Source organism: Mustelus asterias, chromosome 12 (genome assembly GCF_964213995.1).
Source record: "Mustelus asterias chromosome 12, sMusAst1.hap1.1, whole genome shotgun sequence".
In the NCBI taxonomy this organism is placed as follows: domain Eukaryota; kingdom Metazoa; phylum Chordata; class Chondrichthyes; order Carcharhiniformes; family Triakidae; genus Mustelus; species Mustelus asterias.
Genome location: NC_135812.1, coordinates 101462038 through 101478651, shown reverse-complemented (window position 1 = coordinate 101478651; position 16614 = coordinate 101462038). Strand labels below are relative to the sequence as shown.

Below are 16614 nucleotides of genomic sequence, written 5' to 3'. Positions count from 1 at the left end.
AACTCGTCAGACTTTAACCTGCTGTTGTGAGACTACTTACTGAATCTGCACAATGTGAGTAGTTTATGCAGACTGTGTGGTTATGGTTAGACAGGAAAATGGTGACACAAGCAAGTGTTAGCACAGAGTGGTTACATGGCTACAGTGCAATTTAAAAAAGCACGATGCTTGCAGTGAAACAACAGCCCCATCCCACTTCTCATAACATTTCTGTGTTTTTTCTACCTTTAGGTTCAAGATTTAACTTTTTTTAAAAAAATGGCCTCAACGTTATAAAGTCGCCTCACCATTAAAATGTTGGAGGTGTGTAACATTTGCAGACACAACAGCCACTAACAGTTGTTCCTCGGGTCAAACCAGTTGTAATCATACAGCATAGGAGACCTCTTGGTTCATCACACCCTTGCTAGTTCTTGAGCTATCTAGTTAGTCCCACTTACTACTTTCTCCCGACAAACCCTGCAATTTTCTCCTTGTTTTAGTTATCCAATTTTCTTTGAAAGTTGCTGCAGAATCCGCTTCCACAAGATTGTCAGAGGATACAGCAAGATATAGACCAGTTGGAGACGTGGGCAGAGAAAGGGCAGATGGAGTTTAATCCGGACAAGTGTTAGATAATGCATTTTGGGAGGTACAATGCATGTAGGAATTATACAGTAAATGGTAGAACCCTTAGGAGTATTGACAGGCAGAGAGATCTGAGCATACTGATCAGTGAAAGTGGCAACGCAGGTGGATAAGGTAGTCAAGAAAGCACACGCCATGCTTGCCTTCATCGGTTGGGGCATTGAGTTTAAAAATTGGCAGGTCATGCTGCAGCTGTACAGAATCTTAGTTAGGCCTCATTTGGAATATTGTGTACAATTCTGGTCACCACACTACCAGAAGGATGTGGATGCTTTGGAGAGAGTATAGAAGGGGTTTACCAGGATGTTGCCTGGTCTGGAGGGTATTAGCTATGAGGAGAGGTTGGATAAACTCGGTTTGTTCTCACGGGAACGACGGAGGTTAAGGGGCGACCTGATAGAGGTTTACAAGATTATGAATGGCATGGACAGAGTGGATAGTCAGATGCTCTTTCCTAGAGTAGAAAAGTCAAGTACTCGGGGACATAGTTTTAAGGTGCATGGGGAAAAGTTTAGAGGAGATGTGCGAGGCAAGTTTTTTTACACAGAGGGTGGTGAATGTCTGGAACGCGCTGCCCGGGGAGGTGGTGGGAGCCGGTACGATAGCGACATTTAAGGGGCAACTAGACGAATACATGAATAGGATGGGAATGGAAGGGTACGGACTCCGCAAGTGCATATGGTTTTAGTTTAGGCAGGCATCATGATCGGCGCAGGCTTGGAGGCTGAAGGGCCTGTTCCTGTGCTGTACTGTTCTTTGTTCTTTCAGTCTGTGCATCCCAAATCATAACTTACTATGTTAAAAAAAATTAACACTTTGCCCAATATCTTAAAATCTGTGTCCTCTGCTTTTGGACTGTACGGCAATGGAAATGTTTCTCACTATCATAATCTTTCATTTTCTAATGCCTGTATTAAATCTCCCCATACCTACTCTGCCCCAAGAACAATGCTATAGTTTCTCTAGTCTCTCCACATAACCAAATTCCCTCACCCCTGGTACCATTTTGGCAATTCTCCTCTGCACCCTCTTCAAGACCTTTTCCATCTTTTTTCTAACGTGGTTCCCGGGACCACAGGCAGGGTGGCACAGTGGTTAGCACTGCTGCCTCACAGTGCCAGGGACCTGAGTTCGATTCCCTGCTTGGGTCACTGTCTGTGCGGAGTCTGCACGTTTTTCCTGTGTCTGCGTGTGTTTCCCCCGGGTGCTCCAGTTTCCTCCCACAGTCCGAAAGACATGATGGTTAGGTGCATTGGCCATGCTAAATTCTCCCTCAGTGTACCCGGGGATTTCACAGTAACTTCATTGTAGTGTGAATGTAAGCCTTACTTGTGACTAATAAATAAAACTTTAAACTTCAAATAGGACTGCGCACAATACTTCAGCTGAGCTCCAATCAATGATTTATGAATTGTTTCCATCAGCAGAAGTGTGCGTAATCAAATGACACAGATTTAAGGTAATTGGCAGAACCAGTAAAGTGATGAGTGGAAACTTTCTTTTCTCATAAATATACATTGCCTTGTGATCTGGGATGAACTGTCTGAAAGGCTGGTGGAAAAAGATCCAATAACTCTCAGAAAAGAATTGGCTGAATACTTCAAAGGGAAAAATTACACATTCAAAGGACAAATGGAACAACTTGCCTTTAGAAAGAACATTTCAAATAATAAAACTCCCTAAGCTGCTTAAAAAGAGCTATATCAATGAAAACATTTTTGACACGGAGCCACAGAAAGAGAAATCGGGACAGATGACCAAGAGCTGATTCAAGGAGTATCTTGAAAAAGGAGAGGTAGGTGGAGAGGTTGAATTAGAGTGAAGGCAGTTGAAAGCACTGGCGCTGGCGACAGAGCAATTAAAACATGAAGAATGTGCGGGAGGCCCGAACTGGAGGAGTGTGGAAATCTCAAAGGCCAGCAAGGCTGAGGAGACTACAGAGACGGGGAGGGGTGAGGCCACGGAGGAATTTGAAAACACAGACAAAGATTTTAAAATTTGAGTGTTGTTGGGTGGAGAGCCAGTGAAGCTTTGCAAGCACATGGGTAATGGGTAAATGAGATTTGAGAAGAATTGGGGTACAGGCAGAGCTTTGGATGAACACAAGCTTATGGAGGGTGGGAGATGGGAGGGCTGTCAGCCTATTCAAGTCTAGGGGTAACAAAGAGATTGATGAGGGATATAGCTGCTGCAACTTGAAGCAGTTCTTCCACATCTGCTTTCTGAAATACCAATTTTAAGTTTGAAATGAATTTTTTTTTAGGGTATTTCAAGAACGAATACAATGCATTTTTATACTGAACGCTTTCTAATATCCCACTTTATTTTGAGGATGAATTCTATTTTCGCAAGGTGAAGCATACAGCTTATATTCTGAGCAATATTTGTTTTCTTATTTTTGATTGTGGCCCTGTGACTATAATCCTTTTATACTTTCACTCTTAAGATCAATTAGCAACTGTGGAAAAGCAAGTTATTTATAAAAGTATCTTTGGTTCTGAGTATTTCTTGTTAGAGAAATCAACTAGCCGAAAAGAACTGACTGTTTTTTTGCCTTGTACTGAATCAACTGAATATCTTGACACCTTAAACCAGGATAAATATACTTAGCTTAGTATCCTGTAATAAATATGCATTCAACGCTTTGCATGGTTGAGCATTAGTATTGTACATGCACATAATCAGCTTCAGTTTGTGTGGGTTACAAATTCCAACCAGTGTGTGTATCAGCTACCCAGTTATAAAAAGAACAAACCTGCAGTTAAATGTTTAACAGCAACATTATCACTTTATTGTGGACGGGAATAGTGAAATGACATTAGGAATCATAGAATTCCTACAGTGCAGAAGGAGGCCATTTGACCCATCGAGTCTACACCGACAACAATCCCACCCAGGCCTTTTCCCCTTAACCCAATGTATTACCCTGCTAATCCCCTTGATACTAAGGGACAATTTAGCACGGCAAATCAACCTGACCCTCACATCTTTGGGTGGGAGGAAACCGGAGCATCTGGAGGAAACCCACGTAGACACGGGGTGAATGTGCAAACTCCACGCTGACACTGACTTGAGGCTGGAATCGAACCTGGGATCCTGACGCTGTGAGACAGCAGTGCTACACTGTGCCACACTGTGCCACCCATTACACATTCATTAATTTTAAATTTCTTATGGTTTAATTGTTCGGGGGGGCGGGGGGGGGGAGAAGAGAGAGGACGGGCGGAATCAGGATATTGAATTGGATGATCAGCAATGATCAAAATGAAAGGCAGAGCAGACTCTAAGGCTGAATGGCCTCCTGCTTCTAGTTTCTATATATCCACGAGTTTGCAAGGTTCTGGTATGTCACTGATGATCAATGAAATATTTAAGGTGAGAGACTGAGTATATCTACTGCAAATTGCATGTTGTATATTTTATGAAGTATTTTTGGAGTCTGTGAAGAACAGCACACTGGATTTGGTGGACAGGTAGGTCAGGCAACAAATATTGTAACGTCCATCTCCATTTGATCCAAAGCAAACACGTGATATTTCAATGTCTGTCAAGACACCACTTTGTCACAAATAATAATTCCTCATGTTTCAATAATACTGTGGATATCTGAGTTGCCTGCTTCTCACTTATTAATCAGCAAAATGAGTAGTGACTAAAATAAACTATTCACTGACGTTTAAACCTCCATCTCCATAATGTTCCTCACCTGTCAGTTAACAGAGAGCAGTTAACAGTTAAATAGCATTTGCTTCGCAATCTGCACAACACACGAGTGCAAGACAGCAACAACCCATTACAAGGTACTCAATAAATGGGTGATCATGGATGCATGAGATGCAACTCTGGATGTAGAGAATGAGGGAGAGAGGAAAAAGTGTGAGAGAAAGAGAAAGATTAAACAAGCATTAGGAAGGGACAAAAGAGTTCAAAAACATGAGGAAAAAATGCCTGCAAGTGCACATCTAACTCAATATTAGTTTCTGGCTCAATGCTTCGTCCAATCATTCAAGGGAATAGCAAATTAGCAACTAAGTTAGCTTGCTAGCAAATGACTTGTGATATTATGAAGCGTGTTGTATTTATGTATCTACCTATCACAGTAGATAACAAGATAGAACATTCACATATCTTATTTTAGAAATTATAATTATGTAAATATTTCCACAATTATCCATGGGTTAATATACAGGCCCAAGGCCACATTTGGCTGCAGTGTGGGTACAAACCTGGTTACAGTGAGGTCTGCTTGGGAGATAGAGGTTGGAGATTTCAAGAACTCTTCACATAAGTAGCAATCTAAGTGAAAAAAAAATAGAAAACATTAACCAACTTAATATTTTAGCAAAATGGTATGTTTTGATTTGATTTATTATTGTCACATGCATTATAGTGAAAAGTATTGTTTCTTGCATGCTATACAGACAAACCATACTGGATATAGAGAAGGAGAGGGTGCAGAATGTCATGTTACAGACATAGCTAGGGTGTAGAGAAAGATCAACTTAGTGCGAGGTAGGTCCATTCAAAAGTCTGACAGCAGCAGTGAAGAAGCTGTTCTCGAGTCGGCTGGTAATGACCTCAGAGTTTTGTATCTTTTTCCCGATGGAAGAAGGTGGAAGAGAACAGGTCTGGGGTTCATGGGGTCCTTGATTATGCTGGCTGCTTTTCCGAGACAGCGGGAAGTTTAGACAGTATCAGAGGGTGGGAGACTGGTTTGAGTGATGGACTGGGCTTCTTTCACAACCCTTTGTAGTTTCTTGCGGTCTTGGACAGAGCAGGAGCCATACCATGCTGTGATACAGCCAGAAAAGATGCATTCTATGATACATCTGCTAAAGGTGGTGAGAGTTGTAGTGGACATGCCAAATTTCCTTGGCCTCCCGAGAAAGAAGAGGTGTTGGTGGGCTTCTTAACTGTAGTGTCAGCATGGAGGGACCAGGACAGGTTGTTGATGATCTGGATACCTAGGAACTTGAAGCTCTTGACCATTTCCACTTCATCCCCATTGATGTAGACAGGGGTACGTCCTCCACTACGCTTCCTGAAGTCAATGGCTATCTCCTTCATTTTAATGACATTGAGAGAGAGATTATTGTCGTCGTACTGGTTCACCAGATTCTCTCCGTATCGCCTTTGTTTGAGATCTGACCCATTATGGTGGTGTGAATAGAACTGAATGCTGCTGATGTAAATGGAGTAATTATCAAACAGGAACATGTAGGGAAATACAGCATCCAAATTTGCGCACAGCAAGAAGCCACAAACACGAATGAATTAGTGCCAGATAATCAATGGCTGTGGTTTTGATCAAGGATTAAATATTTCCCAGGACACACTACATAATTTTGTGCTATCACTGTGTGAGTGTACAGAAATTCAGCTTAATGCCTCATCCATAACCTGGTACCTCCAACAGTGCAAGCTGGGTCTTAGCTTAGCATGATGTCACTATCAGGACCTTATCATTTGGTGATTGCAGACAATTAATGCAAGTGATTTGTCACAGAAACAGAAAATTGTAGGTACTGGAGGGGAGGATTCAGAACGCCCAAGAGGCGTGAGGCCTCAGATGAATGAATTGTCAGACTGACTGAGTTTACGAGGCAGAAGCATTGAAATTTTCAGGGTTTAAATTTTATGGGCCAGCCATCCATTTGGGAATTGTCTTTATTACGAATAGAGCACCTCACAGCAAAAGGTCTCCCAGACTGTGCAAAACAGGATAGTTCAGAACAAGTGGGAACAGAGTCAGAAAATGGCAGTTTGCACAATCTAGTGATTTGTTTTTTTGGTGGTGCTGGTGAGCAAGGAACTGCACTCTGATGGATCCTGAGATTCGCACAATTTTCAGTTTCAGTGACAAACCATTTGCTTTAATTGTGATCTGGGCTATGACTGCAAATTCCCAAATTATAAGGTAGATATATCAGGCAGTCTTCTAGTAACATGCAGAGCTGAGGGATGGCATTTCAAATAGCAAATCAACGGAATGGTTGTGCACACATCATTCTAGCTAGATTTGATTTGATTTATTATTGTCACATGTATTAACATACAGTGAGAAGTATTGTTTCTTGCGCGCTATACAAAGCATACCGTTCATAGGGAAGGAAAGGAGAGAGTGCAAAATGTAGTGTTACAGTTACAGCTACGATGTAGAGAAGGATCAACTTAATGCGAGGTAGGTCCATTCAAACGTCTGACAGCAGCAGGGAAGAAGCTGTTCTTGACTCGGTTGATACGTGACCTCAGACTTTTGTATCTTTTTCCCGGCGGAAGGAGGTGAGACAGAGAATGTCCAGGGTGCGTGGGGTCCTTAATTATGCTGGCTGCTTTTCCGAAGCAGTGGGAAGTGGAGACAGAGTCAACGGATGGGAGGCTGGTTTGCGTGATGGATTGGGCTACAGTCCCAACCCTTTGTAGTTCCTTGCAGTCTTGGGCAGAGCAGGAGCCATACCAAGCTGTGATACAACCAGAAAGAATGCTTTCTATGGTGCATCTGTAAAAGTTGGTGAGAGTTGTAGCTGACATGCCAAATTTCCTTAGTCTTCTTAGAAAGTAGAGGCATTGGTGGGCTTTCTTAACTATAATGTCGGCATGGGGAGGACAGGTTGTTGGTGATCTGGACATCTAAAAACTTGAAGCTCTCGACCCTTTCTACTTCATCCCTATTGATGTAGACAGCTAGTTACACAGTTGCATTAACAAATGCTTGCAGGAAGACAAAAGTGCTCCCTCTTAGCTGGGAATGGCATCTGTTAGAGAACTTCAAAATACTCTGGGATTTAAAATACAAATAAGATTACTAAAAAACTGAGTGGATTAACTTTGGATAAGAATCACAGACTACCTTAAATATGTTACAGAAGGTACTGTCTGCATAGAAACACATATAACCAGTTAAAAGATTTAAACATGTATTTTGGATTTTAAAATATATTTCAGATGTACACTTTGCTCAAAATGCAGGCTGCCCCAAGGTATAATGGGATGGAAGCTAGCTAAAAAGAACCACATTCTTTAAGAACAATGCAGTCACAGCGTACAATTTTTATCATTATACGTCAGAGAAAGTACAGATTTACAGACTCTAAAATGAATAGGATTATTCATTTTTACTGATAAAGGTAACTCACCAAATCAGTGGGAACGGGAACTTTTGGCCCTATGATTTGCATAATAGAAGTTGCTAAGAGACAGGGGAGAAGTTACCTTTGAACTCCATGATTAGCGTTATGGAAGTTGCTTGGAGACAAGAGGATAGGAGCTTCCAGATTCTACGGACCAATGAACTCCCATGTTGTCAGAGGACAGGGTGCAGATGGCTAAAGTGTATGACATTTCTTAATAATGATTGACCTGTACTAATGATTAATTATTCATACCTGGTCAGGATGAACCAGGAGGCGGGAAAAGTGATTTTGGAGATGGATAATTATGTTGGCGGATGTAATGTAACTTCAGAGAGGCATCAGTCTGCCTGATGTCTCCTCCCATCGTACGTTGGTCAATAAAGAAAGTCTTTCACCGGGATACTGCTGTGTCGCGAGTCTTTGTATTATCTAAAGTTAAGCTCAATACTTAGCCTCTGAAAAAACCCCGTCTACTGGGTCCAAGATGGAGGAGGAGAGAGCAATACCCCTCCAATTTTCTATCCTCTCCTGGATTTGGCTCCATAGGTGTTGGTAGCCTTTGGTACCCTGTCCACCTGGCCACTCTTTATCTAAGCCCCCAGTGATGGTAATCTGTTCAATGGTGGGCAGAGTCACAGTTGAGCTTGATCTTTTCCACAGCTGACAAGGATAAGTTGAATTGCAGTCTTGGTTATTTGATTAAAACTGTCCAAGTGAGTTTTAAGCAGAAAACAAGCATGTCAGTTTTTACATTTCAAATCATCAAGGCCCGGAATCCCATTCTTCTGAAGCCTGCACTTTGCTCACTTCCCAGCACATCTCATTAGATGGTTCTCACCAGTGGGAACCTTGATTGACTTTCATACGTCCGGGTGTCGAGGTGAAACGTAGCACCTGAAGTTCATTGTTTTGGCATTGATCAGCCAACTCTGCTCAGACCAAGAAGCAAGTGGCAGTCTTGCCAGTTTGGCACTGGACTGGTGGAAAAACCAACAACCAAAGCAAATTTTTTATTTTAAGTATGTGGTTGGTAAGTTGAGTTGGCACACATGGGTAAAAATGTGTCAGAGGCTTTTTATTTAATACAGTAGGTATCTGGAAATAAATCTCAGCCTTTTCCCCATTTTTACGACCAATTTATTCTTGGTGAACATGTATTTACTTGCAGTATCAAGTTTGTCACTAGGCTAAAGTTAAAGTTTATTTATTAGTCACAAGTAAGGCTTACATTAACATTGCAATGAAGTTGCTGTGAAATTCCCCTAGTCGCCACACTCCGGCGCCTGTTCGGGTCAATGCACCTAACCAGCATGTCTTTCAGAATGTGGGAGGAAACCCATGCAGACACGGGGAGAACGTGCAAACACCACACATCTCTTTGTTGTTCCATTCCTTCACCTTAGCTAAGTGAAGAACTAGGAACTTGGAGTGAAATAATGCAATATTATACATAAGAATTCTGGGCAAACATGCATCAGTAAAACACCTTCTTGGTGTCACAGTTGATTTCATCCAATTTTGGCCCAGCACAGTTAAAGTACATTATTTTACACTATAATGCAACTCACTTTGCTATTGTTCGAATGACACATTGTCATTTTTCAGTATTTGTAGAAGGAAATCCAGCAATTTGTCAAGTTCGAGAGCTCGGCTATCAGCTCTGGTTCTCCATCAACTATTAGACAATTTCTTCTCTGTTGGTTTCTTTCTCTTTCTTTTGATCGTTTGAGATAAGCAGTAGATACATCTTTCATGAGGTTCAAGTTGCAACATTTACATTGCTGCATTTTTATCTTATTGATTGTCCAGTAAGTTACAGCCCACCCTTGATAAGATGTCGGTGGTGAGTTGCTATTTGCCGCCAGATCCTATCATAGCATAGTTAAAGCACAGGGGGCCATTTGGTCGGTCGTGGTTGTCTTAAGGAGCAATTCACATAATGTCTCGCCCATTCCTTTTTTCCCAGTCCTGCAAATATTTCCTTCTCAGGTTATTATCCCATTCTCTTTTGAAAGCCTCAATAGACCCTGCCTCCATCCCACACTCAGCCAGTGCATTTCAATTCCTAACTACTTGCTGTGTAATAAAGTTTTTCCTCATGTCGCCATTGCTTCTTTTGTCAATTACCTTAAATCTGTGCCCTCTGGTTCTCAATCCTTCCAATACGAACAGCTCCTCTTTATCTGCTCTGTCCAGAACTTGGATACCTCCATCAAATCTCTTTTCAACCTTCTCTTCTCCAATGACAACAATCCCTCCAATCTTTCTATGTAACTGAAGTTCCTCCTCCCTAGAACCATTCTCATGAATCTTTTCTGAATCTTCACCAATGCCCTCACCACAGCAGCAAGTTCATAGAATCATAGAATCCCTACAGTGCAGAAAGAGGCTGTTCAGCCCATCGAATCTTCACAGACAACAATCCCACCTAGGCCCTAGCCCCATAATCCCACATATTTACGCAGCTGGTCCCACTGACACTAAGGGACAATTTGCCTTGGCTAATCAAGCTAACCTACACATCTTTGGACCGTGGGAGGAAACCGGAGCACCCGAAGGAAACCTATGCAGGCACGCCAAAAACATGCAAACTCCACACAGATGGTGACCAGAGGCTGGAAGTGAATCCAGGTCCCTGGTGCTGTGACAACCACTGTGCCACCCTGGCCAATCCACAACATGTTGCATTCATCACTCATTTCAACCCAAGCAGATGGCAGGAAATGCAAGTTTCCAACTACTTGCCTGAAACTTACTCTAACTGTACCTGAAACCAGGTGAAGACACTTTCCATTTGACATAAACATAGGGATTTATTGGGTCTCTAATATGCTGCCCCTATCTTTTGTTTCTCTGACTCCAGGCGACTGACTTAATATTTCTTGTTTGACATTTTACTCGGATATTTTGGGGGGTAAAACAGCCACTGCCCAAATGACTTTTTGTCGTTTGAAAATGACATCATGCGATGGGAAGTGTTTTGGACTATTCTGAAAACAGACACTTTAAGGATAAATCTGAAATAGAAAAGCTCCATAAAATGTATAATATAACTTAACAATGTATATAAAACTGTCTAAAAGTGAAAGTGCATTTGGCCAAAAGAAATCTTTTGCTTTACAAGCTTGTACCATTATCAGTTAGAAGCGACATCACCACAAGACACAGGTAACAATGCATTTTTAACATCAGGGCTTACTTCATACAATCCAGGTAAAAGTCTATAATGCATCAGGAGCTACATTTTACCTACATGATACCAGTGCTAGCAGCACTGTCTCTCAGACTTGCGCAGCCAGTTGCAACCTGAAAGTAAGCATGTTGAGAGTTGCTAACCCTGACAGCTAGAAGACTACAAGTTTTCAACTGGATCAACTTGGAAGCGGACTTTAGTGAATGTGTTCAGCTTACCTGCAGGTTTGCCACTCGCTGTGGGGAACTGGTAGTTTCTGCAATGGTCATGTTGCAAAAGCTTTCCTTTGCAAAGTTGCCAAAGTGATGTTAAAAGAGCTATGCACTAATTTTAGTTTCATTTTATCGAGCGCAAACATTCATTCTGAATTTGGCAAGTCAGCCAACTGCTCTGTAAATGAACCTGCCTGAATACAATGGTCTTTTCTCATACATTGCTGCTAATTCAAGCTGAAAATCAAGCAGTTGAGACTGTAGGGCTGGAGAGAACGGATAAACACAGAACACACGTGGTCTTGTATATAAATCTTTTCCTGACTCAGAAAGAAAGGTAACAGGTGGAACAACAATTGGGGCCAAATCCAGAGGAAATTATACGTGGAGGGGCAGCAAAGACTTATAAAGCAAAATCACTGAAAAGCTAAATGGAGCAAATAAAAATAAGTAGGATTATGTTACTCACCCATTCTGACTTCAGAACCAAAGTGGACAAGCGCTGCAGGAAACAAGCTTGCCTGAAGCAAAAAGAACAAAGAATAACGATGAATCTCTACAGATGGCTGTCATTATGCTCTCACTGAAGTTAGCTAAAACTCAACAACCCAATGCATCAGCCATGAAGCAACAGAATCAAATACTGAACAGACTCTCTCTTTCATGACCAGAACCTGCCAGTAACGCTCTTAGATCACTGTTAACACGGCCCACAGATGCTGAACTACTGTCATATAACAAAGCCAAAATTGAATGTGGAAAAAATATACAGCCCAAAGGGAAAAGCATTCAAATTTTATATAACGCTGGAATGAAAAATAAACTTGCATGTCAATAATGTCTCATCAGGGCATGGTAAAGTGTTTTGCAACTAACAAAATGCATCAAATGTTACACAGGCAAATGTGGAACCTAATTTGTACACAATATTTCACATACAGCAAACAAATGACTAAATATTACATTCACAATGTTGTTGGGCAAGACACTGGGAGAAATCTGTGCTCTTTTTCAAATGCTGCCTGGAGATGTTTTATATCCTCCTGCGCAGATATAAACTTTTGGTTTTAGGGTTGCCAACTGTAATTAAATGTGTTTTCTGGAGGTTTCATCACATGAATTTCCCCCATACTCGTCACTAATCGGTCAATACATCCATCCTTGTGAGGCTCTTCTTTCTGACATGAACTGGATTGACTGCCAGCCAAATAAACGGTCTCCCCACCTCACAATTTTCAATCATCTAAAATCTGGTAAAGAAAAATGTTCAAAGGAAAATTACATTTTTCTTTTACTGTCGCTATGATTGCGCGCAGCAGTGTCCTGGAGGTTAATCTTCAATTCCTGGAGACTCCAGGCCTGTCCTGCAGGGTTGGCAACCCTACTCGGTTGGGCATCACACCTAAAAGATAATACCTCTGACAAGATAACACTCCCTCAATACTGTCAACCCAGATTAGGTGCCCAAAACCCTGGTCACAAGCAAAATTCAAGGGTAAAGACCAATATTCTCTGTAACAAATCTCCATATTCAACATTGTGAAACTGTACAGGCGTGGAATTGAATTAACAAACAATACTGCCAAAAGGATCAACAGGTCATTCACCTCATAGCCATTTGAGAGATGCCACTGCCGCAAAGCATCAGCAAGGTTTGCTAATTGAAGTCAGTGCCGTTGTGTTTCCTGTTGGAACTCACTTTGAGGTATTACGATGTGAGAAGTCATGACATAAATGCAAGTATTATTCAGGCATTTCCAAACAAATATCACTTAGCTGGACGAACTTAATGATTTTAGATTTACAGACTCTAACGCTAATACTCTGAGAATGATATAACCAGAAGACACTGAACAAGCATGATCAAATACTGTGCTGGCTAATCACATCTGGCCCATGTACCCTGTGTGTAGCATCCAGACATATGGATTTACTGCAATGCTTTGCATTTATCTATTAAACTCAACATAAGGCATCACTAGAACGCCTACTTGCTGGTTCCCCTTCACGTTATTCAGCTCGAACTACTGATTGATTTGCTTTGTGTGAAGGAAAGGGAATAGTAACACACAGCTATTAATAAATCATGAAACGGCTTGTTTCACAGGGGAAAGGATGGGAGCAGTGGCACAGTAAGTCCTCACTTAAAGCTGTAGTTGAATTCCTGAAAATCGTGACTTTACGTGAAATGACTTTAAGTGAATCATAGGTTCTCATAGGAATCAATGTTAAAACCAGAGTTAGGTCCCTTCGGACATTTCTCACTCAGGAAAACCAATGTACAGTTTAGAAAACGGCACCATACGTGGGCAGTACTGTGCATTTCTTGCTAAATAAAATAAATCACTAAATATAAAAATACTCTATAATTGGGCGCTTTAGAACCTCAGTGAGGAAAAAAACATTAAAACAGTATAACTTGAAATGTTGTACATTCTTAATTACCTACATTCATAAATGAAGTAACCTTCAAAATAAAATAAACTTACAAATATAAAAGAAATGCAGTATACTGTAAATATAAATGTTTTTAAAAATTGAAATTAGTGCCATTCTGTACTTCCTGTTAGAACTCACTTTGAGGTATTACAATGTGAGTAGTCATTACAGAAATGCAAGTATTATTCAGGCAGTTCCAAACAAATATCATTTAGCTGAACTAGCCTAGTGATCTACAACCCCTCCCGATATTACTCTGAGAATGATATAACCAGAAGACACTGAACAAGCATGATCAAATACTCTGGTTTCTGGTGCTCTGGTTTCCTCCCACAGTCTGAAAGACGTGCTGGTTATGGTGCATTGACCCGAACAGGCGCCGGACTGTGGCAACTCGGGGAATTTCACAGTAACTTCATTGCAGTGTTAATGTAAGCCTTACTTGTGACAAATAAATAAACTTTTTACTTTAAATACTGTGTTGGCCAGTGCAGGTAGCAGCTGAAGTCCCAGGACATCAGCTGCAACCTCAGCGCAGGAATGGGAGCAAGGGGAAGAGGAGCAGCTGAAGAAGTCCTCAGTGGTGGCAAAGTAGGAATAGAGTGTGGGAATGGGAGCTGTGGGAAATTGGAGGGTGGGATCTGGATCGGATGAGCTGGGGAAGGGATCATTTGTGCATGTAGGCCACAGAATAGGAAGTTTGTGGAAAACCATGTGGAAGTGGAACGTTAAATGGATATAAGCTGACTACTTTATCAACAACGTTAAAATGAAACAATGTTAAAATGAAACAATGTTAAGTGAGTCAACATGAAGTCTACAACATGAATCCTCAAGATTCATGTTTCGATTACAGTAACTCCCCAGAGTTACTGTAATCGAAACATGAACCTTGAGGATTCTCAGAAAAGCATTCAGGTCCTGGTTGTGTGTGTTCTGGTTAGTTGCAACCAAGGATGGCATACAGAGATCCTCTACAGTTTTTCAACTTCAAAGTTCAAATTCTTTTGTTAGAATCATCAGGGGGAAAAAAAAATCCTGTGGCGTTAACTCTTGTTACAGGTTATGTCAAACACATGCCATTCTTTCAGGCAACATTCCACAGCATCCTGGCTACTGAATCATAGACCAATTATTCATTCGTGTCACCATAGTGTACATCAACTTCCTTCTTAAATATAACAAAACATTTAACTTCCTCTTGCCTTGCATGTTTAGGTTATTATATGTCGGTTATTATCATTATCTGAAGCTTTGGAATCTGCAGCACAGGAATGCAATAATTAATGAATGGGGGTTGGGGTGGTTGGTTGTTGTTAGGGAAAAGAGAAGCTGTGTTTCTTCACTTGTTCCTTCAATGAGCCAGATGTCACGATTCATTCTAAATTAAACCATATCCTGCTATTACATTTTTAATAAACATTTATCTTACACGACCTGATTTTGGATCTGGCAATCATCCAATTCCTCCTGCACTGCAACTTAAAATATAGCAATAAAACTCTATAAAAAACAGAGCAATTTGGCAAATGTTTGAAACATATTTTTACAAATTATACGCAACACTAAATGTCCCTAGATAAATGCTACAAACCCAACAGGTAGCAATCAGGATCTCGATTGCTAACCCACTCATTAAAGGATAGTTCCTGTCAATTAGTTCCCACGCATTTGTTTTCTGCCCATTTGGCACACTAAAGCAGTACAGCATGAAGCACTACAAATACCATCATTCTGGCACATCAGCTGCTGTCCCAATCAATAATACCGCATTGTTTAGAGTCAGCCGACAGATGCAACTTGGCATTGCCCCTGTCACACTAAATTCTGAGATTCTCAAAGACATGAACTTCGTACAAAAAGTATGCTTTGCTCAGATTTCATTTCAATTCCTCCTCAACTGTTCTTCTTTGTAAAATGTGGTTTTTAAAATATATCAACGCACTAAGTCTGCTTTACGTCATCTCTTTCTCCTCCCTGTGACATTGCTGGTCGCCAATCATCCTTACACATGACCAGAATAAAAACGTTTTAGAATAGTTACATGACTATTAGAAGTTTACACGGTAAAAAGTTTAACAACACCAGGTTAAAGTCCAACAGGTTTATTTGGTAGCAAAAGCCACACTTTGCTACCAAATAAACCTGTTGGACTTTAACCTGGTGTTGTTAAACTTCTTACTGTGTTTACCCCAGTCCAACGCCGGCATCTCCACATTATTAGAAGTTTAACCAGGAAAAAAATGTTGTGGTAAAAGTGTGTGTATTATGATCCCCATAGAGACGAATAATTTTTAAAAATGTAAAGGACCATGCAACATTTCATCTTCACTGCAACAAACAAAAGTCAATATCAACTGAACATTACTTAGTAGGCAAAATTAGAGACATTAGAGAAATGATATTCCCCCTAACATGGTTGAAAACCCACACCATATTTATATATCACACTGTATTCTCGGCAAAATTATAACCTTTACAGGAACCAATCCAAAGTTACTTCCAGCTATTATTCTCCCCTTCTCACTGGCCCAGTGTTCATCAAAAGTTATTTCCTCCAGTTTCTGAGAATTCCCAAACCAACTTCTCGCAGTAAGTCCTTCTCTGGTGACTCATTCTCCCAACCATGTCATTGAATCCATGAGTTGGGACGTCTTGTTGAAGTTGTACAAGACATTAGTAAGGCCACACTTGGAATACTGTGTATAGTTCTGGTCACCCTATTATAGAAAGGATATTATTAAACTAGAAAGAATGCAGAAAAGATTTACTCGGATGCTACCGGGACTTGATGGTTTGAGCTACAAGGAGAGGCTGGATAGACTGGGACATTTTTCTCCTGGAGTGTAGGAAGCTTAGGGATGATCTTATAGGGGTCTATAAAATAATGAGGGGCATAGATAAGGTAAATTGTCAATATCTTTTCCCAAAGTAGGGGAGTCTAAAACTAGAGGGCATAGGTTTAAGGTGAGAAGGGACAGATACAGTAGTGTCCAGAGGGGCAATTTTT

At 40.9% G+C, this 16614-nt stretch overlaps 1 protein-coding gene across 5 annotated transcripts in view; it reads right to left on the bottom strand.

Moving 5' to 3' along the window:
• Positions 1-16614, bottom strand: part of aspscr1 (ASPSCR1 tether for SLC2A4, UBX domain containing) — a 240170-nt gene that overhangs the window by 16314 nt on the left and 207242 nt on the right. For all 5 annotated transcript variants that reach the window (XR_013499185.1, XR_013499186.1, XM_078225723.1 and 2 more), the window contains 2 exons: positions 11635-11686; positions 4854-4923 (listed from right to left, as the gene is read on the bottom strand). Coding sequence is in view for 3 of the 5 variants with exons in the window: in XM_078225723.1 (XP_078081849.1) it covers positions 4854-4923; positions 11635-11686 (122 nt within the window). In the remaining 2 variants the exon portion in view is untranslated. The remainder of the gene's footprint in view (positions 1-4853; positions 4924-11634; positions 11687-16614) is intronic.